Source organism: Danio aesculapii, chromosome 10 (genome assembly GCF_903798145.1).
Source record: "Danio aesculapii chromosome 10, fDanAes4.1, whole genome shotgun sequence".
NCBI classification, from domain to species: Eukaryota; Metazoa; Chordata; class Actinopteri; order Cypriniformes; family Danionidae; genus Danio; species Danio aesculapii.
In genome coordinates, this window is record NC_079444.1 from 3,593,681 (window position 1) to 3,610,271 (window position 16,591).

Below are 16,591 nucleotides of genomic sequence, written 5' to 3' on the forward strand. Positions count from 1 at the left end.
TTATCTCATAATTTAGATTTTTATCTTTTAATTTCGACTAAGTCAATTGCGATTTAGTCAGTCATAATTTCCACTTTTTTCATCATAATTTTGATTAAGTCAATTTAGATTTAGTAAGTTAAAATTTGTACTTTTATCTCATAATTTCCATTTAGAAAATCTATTTCAAATTAGTGAGTCATAATTTAGACTTTTTACATTATAATTTTGATTTAGTAAGTCAATTTCGACTTGGTAACTTTTATCTCATAATTTAGACTTCTTAAACCATAACTTCAATTTAGTACATCTTAATTTTGACTATTTATGTCATAAATTTTGACTTAGTATGTCATGATTTCCATTTAATGTAATAATTTCTACTTTTTCCATCATAATTTCGCCTTTTATCTCGTAATTTCGAAGTCAGTTGCGATTTAGTAAGTTAAAATTTCATATTTGTATGTCATAATTTCGATTTAGCAAGTAAATTTAGAATTAGTAAGTCATAATTTTAACTTTTTATCTCAGTTTCGACAGTCATAATTTCGATTCAGCAAATCAATTTCAAATTAGTGAGTCATAATTTAGACTTTTTCCATCATAATTTTGATTTAGTTCAAATTTGGACTTTTATCTCATAATTTAGATTTTTATCTTTTAATTTCGACTAAGTCAATTGCGATTTAGTAAGTCATAATTTCCACTTTTTATGTTATAATTTCGATTTAGTTAATTATTTTTGACTTAGCGAGTCATAATTTCGTCTTTTTTAGCCATAATATTGATTTAGAAAGTCATAATTTTCACTTTGTATCTCACAATTTCCACAATTTAGTACGCCATAATTTAATGACGATAAACTTTTACAATAACAATAACTCTTCAGGGCATGAAATGTTTTCTTACCTGGCAGAAACAGGTCTCCATAGTTGTGTGTTTTGGGCAGATGTGGTGTTACCTTGAAGTGTGTTTTGTTCCAGCCGGCCTTCAGGAGTGTGTGTCGCAGGTCTTTATAGGCCCACACCGCCTGCAGGATGTGTGACGCCGCTTTGGTCTCGCGCACTGATTGGCTGATTCACACAACAGCATATAAACATCATTCATTATTCAGCCACAGCACACGAAACATCCTGATGAGCAGTAAAACACCAGTCAAACTACAGCTACAGCTGGACTAATGCAGGTGCTGGGCAGTTTCTATGGTGTTGCTAGGCTAGGATGTTCAGAGTGGTTGTTATATGGTTGCTAAGATGTTCTGATAGGGTTTTACCATATTGCTTTTGCATTACTAGGATGTTGTGTGGTTGCTAAGGTAATCTTATTGGATTTTACCATGTCGCTATAGCATTGCTGTGTTCGGGGTGGTTGTTACAGTGATCTGAGTGAATTTTACTATGTGGCTAAAGTGTTGCTAGGATATTCAAGCTGGTTGTTATGTGGTTGCTAAGATGTTCTGAAAGGATTTTACTATGTTGATTTGTTGTTGCTAGGGTGTTGTGTTTGGTTGCTACATTGTTGTTAATGTGTTCTGATTGGATATTAGCATGTTGGGTGTTCAGAGTAGTTTCAATGTAGTTTCTATGGTGATCTGAGTGAATTTTACCATGGTGACTATGGTCACTATGGTGTTGCTGGGCTAGGATGTTCAGAGTGGTTGTTATGTGGTTGCTAAGATGTTCTGAAAGTGTTTTAGCATATTGCTTTGGCATTACTAGGATGTTGTGTGGTTGCTAAGGTGTTCTTATTGGATTTTACCATGTCGCTATAGCATTGCTGTGTTCGGAGTGGTTGCGATAGTGATCGGAGTAGAGTTTACCATGATGCTAAGGTGTTGCTAGGGTTTTCACTGTGGTTGTGATGCAGTTTCTATGGTATTCTGATTGGATTTTACAATGTTGCTAGGATATTCAAGTTGATTGTAATGTGGTTACTAAGATGCTCTGAAGGGATTTTACTTTGTTGATATGTTGTTGCTAGGGCATTGTGTTTGGTTGCTATGTTTGGTTATTAATGTGTTCTGATTGGATTGTAGCATGTTGCTAAAGCATTGCTAAGGTGCTCAGAGTAGTTTCTATGTTGATCTGAGTGAATCTTACCACGTCGCTATGGTGTTGCTAGGCTAGGATGTTCAGGGTGGTTGTTATGTGGTTGCTAAGATGTTCTGATGAGGTTTTTACTATGCTGTTAGAGTGTTGTGTGTGGTTGGTATGCACTTGCTGAGGTGTTCTGAATGGATTTTACCATGTTGCTATGGCACTGGTCAGGTGTTGTGTTGCTGCTATGGAGTTGCTAAGGTGTTTTCAATGGATTTTCCCATATTGGTGTGGCGTTGCTAGGGTTTTGTGTTGTTTCTAAGGTGTTCTGAAAGGATTTTACCCTACAGGTGTGGCGTTGCTAGGGAGTTCTAATGTTGCTAAGGTGTTCTGAACGGATTTTACCATATTGCTATAGTGTTGTGTGTGGTTTCTATGGTGTTTGTTGCCAGGTGGTCACCTTGTTCTGTTGATTGACACCAGTTTCTGGATGCCCTGTCCCTGGATGAGGAATCTGGCATTCTCCAGGTTCTCAGAGACGATCTCCAAGATGGTGTTCAGGATGGCCACCACGGTGTCTCCCTCCAGGTTTTTGGCGGGGCGCTGCTGGCCGCAGGGCAGGTTGCTGACCAGATCCCTCATGGCGTAACTCCCTGCCGGACACAGATCAGCCTCAGCACAGGCTGTGCTGCAGAATACCACAGTATAATGTGCTGCTCTTACCGATCAGGTCTTTGTTCTTGTGGTCGATGGCCAGGTTTCTGAGTGCGATGGCCACGGCTCGCACTACTTTATCTGCATCCGAGTGCAGCAGCTCCACCAGCACCGGCAGACCCTTCTCCTTACGCACCGTCGCCCGGATATAATTAGACCACTGAGGAAAGGACAAGTTTAATCACAAGGCTTTAAAGGGCACCTATGATGCAAAATCAACTCTTGTTTGGACAGAAGTGTGTGTGGTACAGTGTGCCCACAGTCATAGAAATACAACAAGTCTCTTTTTGATTGACAGGTGCGTACTAATATGTCTCCATAGTAACACATCTCCACGAGACAGGATTTGCAAAGAAACTGGGATTAAAAGATCTGTTCAACTCTCTGTGATCAACCTCAAGAAGCAGTAAGTGCTACACTTTGAGTTGTATATCTTGCATCTTGAACTATAACTTTGAGCTACGTAATTTATAACCGCAGGAATCAGCACAGCTGTATAGTGAACACAACTATAAACGAGGACACTTCAATCACACAACAGGAGTCTCACTCTGTGGACGTTAAATCTGGTTATTTTGCACAGTAACTGAGCTAAAATGATCTCCATGTAGAAGAATATTTACCTGTTTGGTGGGCATCCTGTCACATATGCATGTTAAATGCAAACTTGTGTGTGTTTGTGCGCAGTGAATGTTGTCACTTGTGTGTGGCTCATTCATCTTACTGTAGTATTTGTGACTGTGGGTTCTGCTTCATCATGTCTGATGAACACTTTGTCCTGTGCACATGTGTGTATTATTCCAGTTTAAGGGAAAATGTATGGAAAATGGTTGAAGCGCACCTGCAATTCTAAAACGGTGTGTGTGTGAGTGAACTTTTGTGTGTGTGCTTGCATGTGCTTGTGACTGTTTGTGTGTGCATGTGAGTGTGTGTGCATGTATGCGTGCGAATGCATGAGTGTGTGTGCACTTGAGTGCGTATACGCGCTTGTGTGTGTTTTATTTATGGAAAATGGTCGAAATGTACCCACAATTCTGAACTGGTGTGCGAGTTTTAGCATGTGTGTGTCAGCGAGTGTGCGTTTCCGTTGCGAGCGTGTGTGCGTGCGCGTGTGTGTGCATGCATGAGGCTGTGCACATGGATGAGTGTGTGTGCGCTTGTGTCTAAGTGTGACTCACGGCCCAGTGTCCGGCTGACAGGTTCTGCAGAGCTCCAGCCGCCGCCTCCAGTGTGTTGTGGTTCTGGCTCAGTTTGAGGAGCGACAGGTAGAGACGCACCACCTCCGGCTGGTACAGGAGCTCCAGTCCTGCACACACACAAACACACACACACACCACTGAAGATCCATTAGCATCAATCATTCAGCAGAACAGAGTCACATCTGAAGCAAATCCTGTAAGAGTGTGTGTTTCTGCCGATCTTTCTGTGCTGCTCCACATGTTCTGACGACAGCGACACACTCAACGTTAATATTTCATGTTACACTGCACAAAATGATTCACTTGATGATGCTTTTACAGTTCTTCATGTGTTTCTTTCTTATTTTTCTAGTTTTCCAGAACAAATATCTGAATATCTGAGTGAGAGTGGTTGAGCTCAAGTGCTTTAAAATGAACAGCTAATGAAAAGCGTCTTGAGGGGGGCGGGGCTTGTCAGATACTAGAGAGCATTTGATTGGTTATGATGTGATGAGAAACTGACATGAATAAAACTGCTGATCCATTCAGGCAAACTGCAAGCTTTACAAGTTTATATCAGTCTTATTTCCTCTAAATTCGAATGTCGTCACTGTTTTGGGGCGCACTAGCTAATAGATATCCTAAAAACTAACAATACAAACATCTAAAACCTTTATTTTAATTACATGGAACCTTTAAGATTGAAGAATGAATGCATATTTGGACTGTAAAGCCATTAGAAATGAGTAGCAAATGTTGCAGTGCAGTGTGTGTGTGAATGATGATGAGAATCACTCCTGAACCAAACGACTCACGATTCGTTTAATTGATTCTCTAGAGTCATTCTGGCTGCAGGAGAGACACTGATCCAGAGTCAGGTGTTTCGGGGAGTCAGAACGTGTCTGTCATACTAACAAACACACATCAGATGATCTTCAGATCTCCCTCTTAAAATAAACATGTGCACTGAGTCAAACCCAGAGCAGAGATGCAGCTCACACTGCAGCGTTTGGCTCAGTCTAGTAATGCAGCTACATTTGGGCTGCAAATCCATCATGTTTTCCAGCTTTAAAACAGAAATGCTTAGATTTTTTAATTATTTTATTAATTATGTCACTCGTTTATATAAATCACAAGATGTTACATGCCATCACAATACAATATTTTAGGTAAAAAGTGTCTATCTATGATTTCTTAATGTAAACAGTGTATATTTTCCATCATGTATCATTGAGTAATTCATTTTTTACATTTCTTTTGTTCTATTGTTAATAGTCATTTTCTTTGTATTTATAAAAGCTCTAAACTGTCATTTTCCCTAATTTTACTACTCTAAATTATTTAAAAATAACTTAAATTTTTTATATATATACACTCACCGGCCACTTTATTAGGTACACCTTACTAGTACTGGCTCAGACCCCTTTTGCCTTCAGAACTGCCTTAATCCTTCATGGCAGAGATTCAACAAGCTACTGGAAATATTCCTCAGATATTTTTCTCCATATTGACATGATAGCATCAAGCAGTTGCTGCAGATTTGTCGGCTGCACATCCATGATGCCAGTTAATCTCCCTTTCCACCACATCCCAAAGGTGCTCTATTGGATTGAGCTCTGGTGACTGTGGAGGCCATTTGAGTACAGTGAACTCATTGTCATGTTCAAGAAACCAGTCTGAGATGATCTGTGCTTTATGACATGGTGCGTTATCCTGCTGGAAGTAGCCATCAGAAGATGGAGACACTGTGCTCATAAAGGGATGGACATGGTCAGAAACAATACTCAGGTAGGCTGTGGCGTTGACACCATGCTCAATTGGTACTAATGGACCCAAAGAAAATCTCCCCCACACCATTACACCACCACTACCAGCCTGAACCACTGATACAAGGCAGGATGGATCCATGCTTTCATGTTGTTGATGCCAAATTCTGAGCCGAGCATCCGAATGTGGCAGCAGAAACGGAGACTCATCAGACCAGGCAACGTTTCTCCAATCTTCTATTGTCCAGTTTTGGTGAGCCTGTGTGAATTGTTGCCTCAGTTTCCTGTTCTTAGCTGACAGGATTGGCACCCGGTGTGGTCTTCTGCTGCTGTAGCCCATCTGCCTCAAGGTTGGACGTGTTGTGTGTTCAGAGATGCTCTTCTGCAGACCTCGGTTGTAACGAGTGCTTATTTGAGTTACTGTTGCCTTTCTATCAGCTGGAACCAGTCTGGCCATTCTCCTCTGACATCAACAAGGCATTTTGCCACTCACTGCATATTTCCTCTTTATCCGACCATTCTCTGTAAAACCTAGAAATGGTTGTGCGTGAAAATGTCAGTACATCAGCAGTTTCTGAAATACTCAGAGCAGAACGTCTTGCACCAACAACCATGCCACGTTCAAAGTCTCCTAAATTGCCTTTCTTCCCCATTCTGATGCTTGCTTTGACCTGCAGCAGATCGTCTTGACCATGTCTACATGCCTAAATGCATTGAGTTGCTGCCATGTGATTGGCTGATTAGAAATTTGCATTAACGAGCAGTTAGACAGGTGTACCTAATAAAGTGGCCAGTGAGTGTATAGTTACTGTACAGTAGTAATATATATATATATATATATATATATATATATATATATATATATATATATATATATATATATATATATATATATATATATATATTAATGAAAATAGTTTTGCCCTTATTTTCTGATTTTGCTGTGCATTACACAGAAAAAAATGATTAATTGTGGATTTACCAAATCTTTTTAAGGAAAGTGGTCGCAAACAACACATCAAATGTAGTACTGTTCAACTTCATTTGTTTGTTTAAATTCAGCTCATATTAGTTGTTTGCAGCCACTTACCTTAAAAAGATTTAGTAAATCCACAATTAATCATTTTTTCAGTGTTTGAGCTGTTGAGATAAAATGTCATGTATACACACACACACACACACACACACACACACACACACAAATCACAGTACGCCTTGCTGATATTGTCATCCTCAGACTCGGTGACCCAAATACATGACATTACAATCGTCTGGTCTTTAAGCACACAGTGATCTGCTCTGAATGTGACGTTCACACACTGCAGCATACCAACAAACACACACACACACACACACACACAGGAGAACGAGCTTTAATGTTCATCATCTTTTACAACACCTCTCCTGATGCTTCACCATCATCCAAAACAAAGGAGCAGAACTCAAAGAGCGAGACGTCCGTTCATACACTGGGCTATCAGTCATTTAGGGCAGTGCTATTAGTGCTTTGGGGGCTATTAGTGTTTTAGGGTGGGGCTATCTTCCTTTTATGGCAGGGCTATAAGTGTTTTAGGGTTGGGCTATCAGTCCTTTAGGGCGGGTCGATCCTTTATTTACAGCAGGGCTATCAGTGTTTAGGGCGGAGCGATCAGTCTTTTAGGGTATGGCTATCAGTGTTTTAGGGTGGGGCTATCAGTCCTTTAGGGTGGGGCTATTAGAACTTCAGGGCAGGGCACTCAGTCTTTTAGGGTATTGCGATCTGTCTTTTAGGGTGTGGCTATCAGTGTTTTTGGGCGGTGCTATTAGTGTTTTAGGGTGGGGCTATCTTCCTTTTATGGCAGGGCTATAAGTGTTTTAGGGTTGGGCTATCAGTCCTTTAGGGCGGGTCGCTCCTTTATTTACAGCAGGGCTATCAGTGTTTTAGGGCAGGGTGATCAGTTATTTACGGCGGTACTATCAGTGTTTTAGGGTGGTGCTGTCAGCTATCAGGACCGGTTCAAGTAGATGTACCTAACAATATGGGACAATCTCAAACTCAGAAGTCCAAAATGATTCATACCCCTGGCAAATTCTGACAAAGCTACTTATATTCAACCAGTAACTGTTTTTTTCTTGACCGGAAACGGCACCGGCTTCTCTCAAAAGATAATAAGAGGATGTACATGAGGCGTCACTGTGGAAACGAAAACATTTCGCAGCTTTTATTTACATTTGAACAGAGAATTTTAAGTCCGAATTAGCCAGGGGTGTGAACAATGTCAGGCTTGACTGTATATTTGAACGAAGAATCACTTTCTGGCCGTCTGATATTAGATATGGATATTAATAATGCAATCTTAACTTTCCAAAATAACTGTGAATGTTTATTATCAGTACCATTTATTAAGCCTCTACTTATCTTATCATGCGGATAGTTCCTATGATGCTTTTCTACCTCTTTATTATTTTTCCAGCAGTATTTGTTGTGTTTTAGATTAGATGATGATTGATGCTGAAATGAACACAACGGCACCTCTCATCGGCAGACTCCTTCTGGGCAGATCCGCACCGCTGCTCTTCTTCTCTACGGCTCCGTGTCTTTTGCCTGAAGAATCACAGCAAACCCATCATCAGCAACGTCTTAACTGGTTAAACCACCCGTGTTCTGTTTGTCCAGATTATAAATAATAGCTTTTGATCGGGCATTTACCACAGGGTCCTAAGCAGACCCGATTCCAGCCGGACTTGATTTTTTATCACTCTGGCAAAATATGTAAATGCCCAGAGAGTGTGAATGGCAGAAAACAGTTAACTCGCTCTACAAACAAGTGTGTTCATGACTATAAATAAGAAGTAGAATAATATAATCAGAAAATATCAGTGTGCATCATCAAGCTCTTTTTAATGTCTAGAAATCAATAGAAGTGAATGAGAGCGGACGTCTGGAACCAAAAAGATGCGCCCGCTCGTACGTCAAGATTAAGGTCAGTAAACGCAGCCTAAATAAACTGTTCTTCTTCTTTATGCTTCTTCTCTCCGGCTCGGTGTCTGTTTGTCAACATCAGCAGCATCTCAACTTGTCAAACTTCACGTGTTTTGTTTGTCCACAGTCTGATGTGTGTGTGGGAGAGGCGGTGGGCGTCAGGTGGGAGCGCTGAATAACTGAGAGTGTGTGAATGAACTGCGGTAAGCGTGTGAAGATTCTGCACTTACACTGATGGAACCATTCCTCTGCGGAGAGACCAGCGCCGCAGCCATGAAACACACAAAACACACAACCTTCATCAGACACACGAGCATAACACAACAGGGGAAAGACTGTCAACACATGACCGCACACTGCTTTCATGTAGATATTTCAAACATAGCTCATCTGTTCACTATGGAAACTGTTACAATGTTATAGACGGATACACGAAGATAAGTCACAATATTGGGAAATTAAAATATTTTTAAAGTTGGCGGTTCATTCCACTGTGGCGACCCCAGATTAATAAAGGGACTAAGCCGAAAAGAAAATGAACGAATGAATGAATGCATCTACATGCCAACTAATTCTCATTAGATAATATGTAAGGCTGTTTGGGTTGGGGTTAGTGTAAGTTGACATGACCTTGCAAAGTTTCTTCTAGTCAGTTAAATGTCTGTTGAAGGAGCAGCATCAGCAGATATTAAGCAGACAGTCTACTAATACTCAAATGGACCATCAAAATAAAGTCTTACCCACATTTTCTGCTATTTTACACACTTATTTCTTTATATATGATTTCTTATATCATTTCACTACTGTATTTCATTACTGTAGAGTTGAATTTTCAATATCAAAAGTCGACAGAGCCGAATTCACAACCATAAATAAACCGTAAACATTTTCATTAACAGATTTTTGTATAGTGTATGTGCGTCTGGAATATATACATGATCTGTGAACGGCCCCATAAAGACTAATGTCTGTTTTTCTTCTCAACATCTTGGATGTTGTTTCAGTAAATGTCGAACCTTTGGTTGTTCGTCCTCCAAAACAGTCCGGCTTGTCCTTCTTGTGGTGTCCTGCTGGTTTGGCGTTGTGATTGGCTGCTTGGATGTGGAATTTCTCAGCTCCTGGAACCTCTTTGTGCACATGGTAGGACAGATTACGCAAGATACACACACAGTTCTCCACCGACTGCAGAAACACACGAGAAACACAGATACAGAGACATTATTGCAGCTTTAAATAATAGTTTGAACTGGTTTTTATATAATAATGTCTTTGCGAAACTTTCTTGGCACGCAGAATTAGAAATTATGATAATTAAAGGCGCAGCTCATTTTGAAGATGTTGAGTTCACAAAGCAGCATGTGTTAAACAACTTAGATTTCGGTCTATTTCGGTTGAAGAGTTGCGAGATGATTCACATGTTTGTGATTGGATGCATGCACTCTTTGTTAAAGGCGCAGTATGTATTTTTATCCACTAGAGGGCGAGTATTCACAACAAACAAAGGCGTAATTTGATACATCTGTGGTTGAATGTGGAATCATGGGAGTTGTGGTCTTCATGCAGAACAGTAAGGTCTTCAACACTTATTATCATGGTAGAACAGAGTCAAGCTGAAAGAATAGAAACGAGCTGAACGCTGAACGGCAGAAAAACAGCAGAGCTTTTATTATGCCACAGTCCAACACTTCCTGTTCTTCAACTCGTGATTATGTGGAGATTATCAGACTTAACGCAGATTAAGCCTTCTGTTATAATGCTGCTCTGTGCAGACCAATAAAACACACTACATATTAAAGCCTCACAGCTGATCCTGATTCACAGAAAAACACACCAGAAATCAAGGGTGTGTGACGTCATTTAGCATGAACACACACACTCTGAATAAAATTGATGATTTGTATGGATTTTAACATTCTTATAAACATTTGTCAACAAACTATACAACACTGTTCTGGTGTTTTTTGATATTTCAATGAATAAATCATACATATTGTGCAAATTATGCACATTAATGCATATTAATCCTCCGGGTGCTCCGGTTTCCCCCACAGTCCAAACACATGCGCTATAGGGGAATTGGGTAAGCTAAACTGGCAGTAGTGTATGAGTGTGTGTGTGTGTGTGTGTGTGTGTGTGTGTGTGTGTATGGATATTTCCCAGTACTGGGTTGCAGCTGGAAGGGCATCAGATGTGTAAAAGATATGCTGGAATAGTTGGCGGTTCATTCCGCTGTGGTGACCCCTGTTAAAAAAGGGACTAAGCCGAAGGAAAATGAGTGAATGAACAATTCCAAAGGGAAAGTTCACTCAAAAATGAAAATTCTATCATTTACTTTCTCTCAACTTGTTCCAAACCTGCTTCACTTACTTTCTGTTAACACACAAGAAGATATTTCGAAGAATGTTGGGAACCTGTAACTATTGCCTTTTATAGTTTTTGTTTTTCCTACTATGGAAGTCAGCATTCTTCAAAATATCTTCTTTAGTGTTCAACAGAAGAAAGAAACCCTTAAAGGATTATAAAAACTTCAGGAAGAGTAAATAATAATCATTTTTGGCTGAACTATCCCTTTAAATGAGCTGATAGTTTTGTATTCCTTCTGGTTCATGGGAGAAAGACTTATTTTTACATGGGAAATATTGTTTATTGTTTTTGGGCTGAGATGTGAGCGGATCAGCTGATGTGCAGGTGTGCCCTGACCTGGATTTCTATTTAAACTCTTACTTTGTTATTTATGTCTCTTTTAGCGACGGCAGAATAAAGCGCGTGCAGCAGGGCGTCCACCAGTCCGTCACACTCCCGCAGTCTCTGCCGTGCCTCGGCTCCGTCTGAACTCACGTTTCTGCAAACACACACAGCGTCAGACATCAATATCAAAGTCTGTGAAAAAAAGTCACGGTGAAATCCCAATAAAGCCCCTTAAACCCTTGTGTGTTGTTCAGATTGACTCTCCTTTGGTGAGGTTAGTGCTGTTTTCCCTCATTGACCTCCATTATAATCACGTTTATTGATTGTAAAGCCATGACAGCAGATAATCATGCATTCTAGTTGCTGGTTTACCCTGTTGAGAAGAGGTCAAGTTTGTAATTTTCGCTGTTGATCATCAGTTGTCAGCATTAACCTGTCAGCATTTCTGTCTTTATATGGAGTTCAGTGGAGTAAAACAGCAGATTATAGTGTGTGTGCAGAAATAAGCAAGAGGCAAAAACTGATCAAAACAGGAGGAGACAAAAACTGTGAGCACAAAAAGTGAATCAGACAAAACCATACCAGGAATCCAAAACACTGCACTGAAGTATGATCTGAATCACCCAGGTCAAGTGACTAAAGTGATTCAAAACACCCAGATCAAGTGACTACATTGATTCGAAAGACCAGGTCAAGTGACTAAAGTGATTCAAAACACCCAGGTCACGTGACTAAAGTGATTCAAAACACCCAGGTCAAGTGACTAAAGTGATTCAAAACACCCAGGTCAAGTGACTAAAGTGATTCGAAAGACCAGGTCAAGTGACTAAAGTGATTCAAAACACCCACGTCAAGTGACTAAAGTGATTCAAAAGACCAGGTCAAGTGACTAAAGTGATTCAAAACACCCAGGTCAAGTGACTAAAGTGATTCAAAACACCCAGGTCAAGTGACTACGGTGATTCAAAACACCCAGGTCAAGTGACTAAAGTGATTCAAAACACCCAGGTCAAGTGACTACGGTGATTCAAAACACCCAGGTCAAGTGACTAAAGTGATTCAAAACACCCAGGTCAAGTGACTAAAGTGATTCAAAACACCCAGGTCAAGTGACTAAAGTGATTCGAAAGACCAGGTCAAGTGACTAAAGTGATTCAAAACACCCAGGTCACGTGACTAAAGTGATTCAAAACACCCAGGTCAAGTGACTACGGTGATTCAAAACACCCAGGTCACGTGACTAAAGTGATTCGAAAGACCAGGTCACGTGACTAAAGGGATTCAAAACACCCCGGTCAAGTGACTAAAGTGATTCGAAAGACCAGGTCACGTGACTAAAGTGATTCAAAACACCCAAGTCAAGTGACTAAAGTGATTCAAAACACCCAGGTCAAGTGACTAAAGTGATTCGAAAGACCAGGTCAAGTGACTAAAGTGATTCAAAACACCCAGGTCACGTGACTAAAGTGATTCAAAACACCCAGGTCACGTGACTACGGTGATTCAAAACACCCAGGTCACGTGACTTAAGTGATTCAAAACACCCAGATCAAGTGACTAAAGTGATTCGAAAGACCAGGTCAAGTGACTAAAGTGATTCAAAACACCCAGGTCACGTGACTAAAGTGATTCAAAACACCCAGGTCAAAGGACTAAATTGATTCAAAACACCCAGGTCAAGTGACTAAAGTGATTCAAAACACCCAGTTCAAGTGACTAAAGTGATTCAAAACACCCAAGTCAAGTGACTAAAGTGATTCAAAACACCCAGGTCAAGTGACTAAAGTGATTCAAAACACCCAGGTCAAGTGACTAAAGTGATTCAAAACACCCAGGTCACGTGACTAAAGTGATTCAAAACACCCAGGTCAAGTGACTAAAGTGATTCAAAACACCCAGGTCAAGTGACTAAAGTGATTCAAAACACCCAGGTCAAGTGACTAAAGTGATTCAAAACACCCAGGTCAAGTGACTAAAGTGATTCAAAACACCCAGGTCAAGTGACTAAAGTGATTCAAAACACCCAGGTCAAGTGACTAAAGTGATTCAAAACACCCAGGTCAAGTGACTAAAGTGATTCAAAACACCCAGGTCAAGTGACTAAAGTGATTCAAAACACCTAGATCAAGTGACTAAAGTGATTCGAAACACCAGATCAAGTGACTAAAGTGATTCAAAACACCCAGGTCAAGTGACTAAAGTGATTCAAAACACCCAGGTCAAGTGACTAAAGTGATTCAAAACACCCAGGTCACGTGACTAAAGTGATTCAAAACACCCAGGTCACGTGACTACGGTGATTCAAAACACCCAGGTCACGTGACTAAAGTGATTCAAAACACCCAGATCAAGTGACTAAAGTGATTCGAAAGACCAGGTCAAGTGACTAAAGTGATTCAAAACACCCAGGTCACGTGACTAAAGTGATTCAAAACACCCAGGTCAAAGGACTAAATTGATTCAAAACACCCAGGTCAAGTGACTAAAGTGATTCAAAACACCCAGGTCAAGTGACTAAAGTGATTCAAAACACCCAAGTCAAGTGACTAAGTGATTCAAAACACCCAGGTCAAGTGACTAAAGTGATTCAAAACACCCAGGTCAAGTGACTAAAGTGATTCAAAACACCCAGGTCAAGTGACTAAAGTGATTCAAAACACCCAGGTCATGTGACTAAAGTGATTCAAAACACCCATGTCAAGTGACCAAAGTGATTCAAAACACCCAGGTCAAAGGACTAAATTGATTCAAAACACCCAGGTCAAGTGACTAAAGTGATTCAAAACACCCAGGTCAAGTGACTAAAGTGATTCAAAACACCCAGGTCATGTGACTAAAGTGATTCGAAAGACCAGGTCAAGTGACTAAAGTGATTCAAAACACCCAGGTCAAGTGACTAAAGTGATTCAAAACACCCAGGTCAAGTGACTAAAGTGATTCAAAACACCCAGATCAAGTGACTAAAGTGATTCAAAACACCCAGGTCAAGTGACTAAAGTGATTCAAAACACCCAGATCAAGTGACTAAAGTGATTCAAAACACCCAGGTCAAGTGAGTAAAGTGATTCGAAAGACCAGGTCAAGTGACTAAAGTGATTTAAAACACCCAGGTCAAGTGACTATATTGTGGCACATATTTTGGATGTCTCCCTTATCTGACCAGTTAACTTCAGGTTTTGGAGTCCTAATGACTTGATTCAGGTGTGTTTGATCTGTAAGAGGTTTAGAAATGTGGACTGTTGGTGAGCTTTCAGGAACAGGGTTGGGAAACACTGCATTAAAGGCATACGAGTGTTGGTACCCAGGGTTCCCTTTAAACACATCATCCTCTCATGTGTGCTGACCGAACCTTAGGCATCCAGACGTGTTTTTGAAGACGGTGTTCCACTCGGGGTCTCCGGGACGAGATGGATCATTGGGGTCACCTCTTAAACCCGAATGTGGGATGATGATCTCGTCCGTCAGCGTCTGCAAGCCGTGATTAATGACCATCATCTTCAGCGGCTCGTGAGACGACAGATTCCACAGCGTTCCTGAACAGACACCAGACAGATGGAGACGGAGAGAATTTTATTAGCCAACTTTAAAGGGCAGCTATGATGAAAATCAACGTCTGTGCGCTGTTTGGACAGAGGTGTGTGTAGTATAGTGTGTCCACGGTCTTACTGGAGTGATGGAAACACAGTAAGCCTCTTTTATCAAATTTCCTGAAGTTAAAATAGGATCTAAATCCCTCGCATTTTGAGGCCGACCGCAACGTGACATAGGAGTGCGGTTTCCCCGCCCACCGAATTAATTGACAGCCGCATTTTAACATATCTACATAGTAACATGTATAATCATATCAATAAGACAGCATGTGCGCAAAGCAACTGGGATTAAAAGATCTGTTCAGCGCTCTGTGATCATCAGCAGCTCAAGAATGAGTTTCACAAGATTAAAACGTTAATAAAACAGAGCATGCTTGTAATAAAGACTACGGTGGCCGGAAAGTGCAAAACAATATTACAAAGTCTGAAACACTTTTACAAAGCTCGAGACAAAAATACATTTTGAAAAACATTTTTACCAATCATAAGACACAATTACATAGGAAAAACAAATTTACCAAGGACGAAACAAATTTACATTTCAGAAAAAAATTAACAAAACGCAAAACACTTTTACAAGTCCCGAAACAAATTTACAATTACAGATTCCTTACGGAAAGGGAATGTCCCACACACCGGAAGTGACGTAGTATGTACCACACACCGGAAAATATCAGCTCGTGTGTGACTTTGTGGACACAGGTTAACACGTCTACAACTATAAAAATCATGGTTTTATCAACTGCGATAAAACATGGTTTTGTCATTTAGAGCTATTCTGAGAAAATATCAGCGTGAGAGTATGTAGAAACATGTAAACGCAAGTACATGGAAACAATCACAGCATGACATATGTTGACTGATAAAGATATCGAACCCAACCTCTTGATGTAGACCTGGATAGCTCAGTTAGATAGATCGGTTGATATCTACGTTGAACCTTTTGACTTGGGTTCGAATCCCGTTGATGACATGTCAATTATAATTATTTATTTACATTAATTTTGGTTATATACTGTTCTGCTACAGAAATATCAATAATGTTTACACTGACACCCAGTAATAAGAATCTTTATTTGGTTTGGGCATGTTTTGTTGCTGTGAAAAAGTGACTAGCTTACATCACCAGTTAACACGGACACCAGTTAAACCGTAACACCGGCTTCATTCAGTTTACTGTTAAGAGTTCTCAAGCAGATGTTTACACCGTGTACACTTGACATAATGTCCACAATTACAGCGTACAAGTGGCCCTAAAATATTGAACACATTGATGGAGAGATGCAGCTGGTGTTTCCGTCTGGTCTGCGTCCTTTATAAACTCCAAGGACCGACCACACATAAAGCAAAACCGCGTTAAGCTGCTCATGTGTTTGCCGCAAAACATCCCTCGACCGCAGTCCATGTTCGGTCACCATAGACTTTATATACACGTATTCCACAGTACGAATTTACCGCGCTCACCACCAACACTTTTCCCCGTCTCACTCCCGTTGTACGTTCCACGTCACTTCCGGTGTGTGGGACATTCCCTTTCTGTAAGGAATCTGTAATTGTAAATTTGTTTCGGGACTTGTAAAAGTGTTTTGCGTTTTGTTAATTTTTTTCTGAAATGTAAATTTGTTTGGTCCTTGGTAAATTTGTTTTTCCTATGTAATTGTGTCTTATGATTGGTAAA

At 40.3% G+C, this 16,591-nt stretch overlaps 1 protein-coding gene across 1 annotated transcript in view; it reads right to left on the reverse strand.

The window, feature by feature from the left end:
* Nucleotides 1-16,591, reverse strand: part of arvcfa (ARVCF delta catenin family member a) — a 49,820-nt gene that overhangs the window by 11,184 nt on the left and 22,045 nt on the right. The window contains exons 5-13 of the mRNA XM_056467133.1: nucleotides 14,673-14,856; nucleotides 11,360-11,477; nucleotides 9,652-9,817; nucleotides 8,866-8,883; nucleotides 8,186-8,257; nucleotides 3,908-4,035; nucleotides 2,739-2,889; nucleotides 2,476-2,668; nucleotides 941-1,052 (exon numbers count right to left, since the gene is read on the reverse strand). Of these exons, the coding sequence (XP_056323108.1) occupies nucleotides 941-1,052; nucleotides 2,476-2,668; nucleotides 2,739-2,889; nucleotides 3,908-4,035; nucleotides 8,186-8,257; nucleotides 8,866-8,883; nucleotides 9,652-9,817; nucleotides 11,360-11,477; nucleotides 14,673-14,856 (1,142 nt within the window). The remainder of the gene's footprint in view (nucleotides 1-940; nucleotides 1,053-2,475; nucleotides 2,669-2,738; nucleotides 2,890-3,907; nucleotides 4,036-8,185; nucleotides 8,258-8,865; nucleotides 8,884-9,651; nucleotides 9,818-11,359; nucleotides 11,478-14,672; nucleotides 14,857-16,591) is intronic.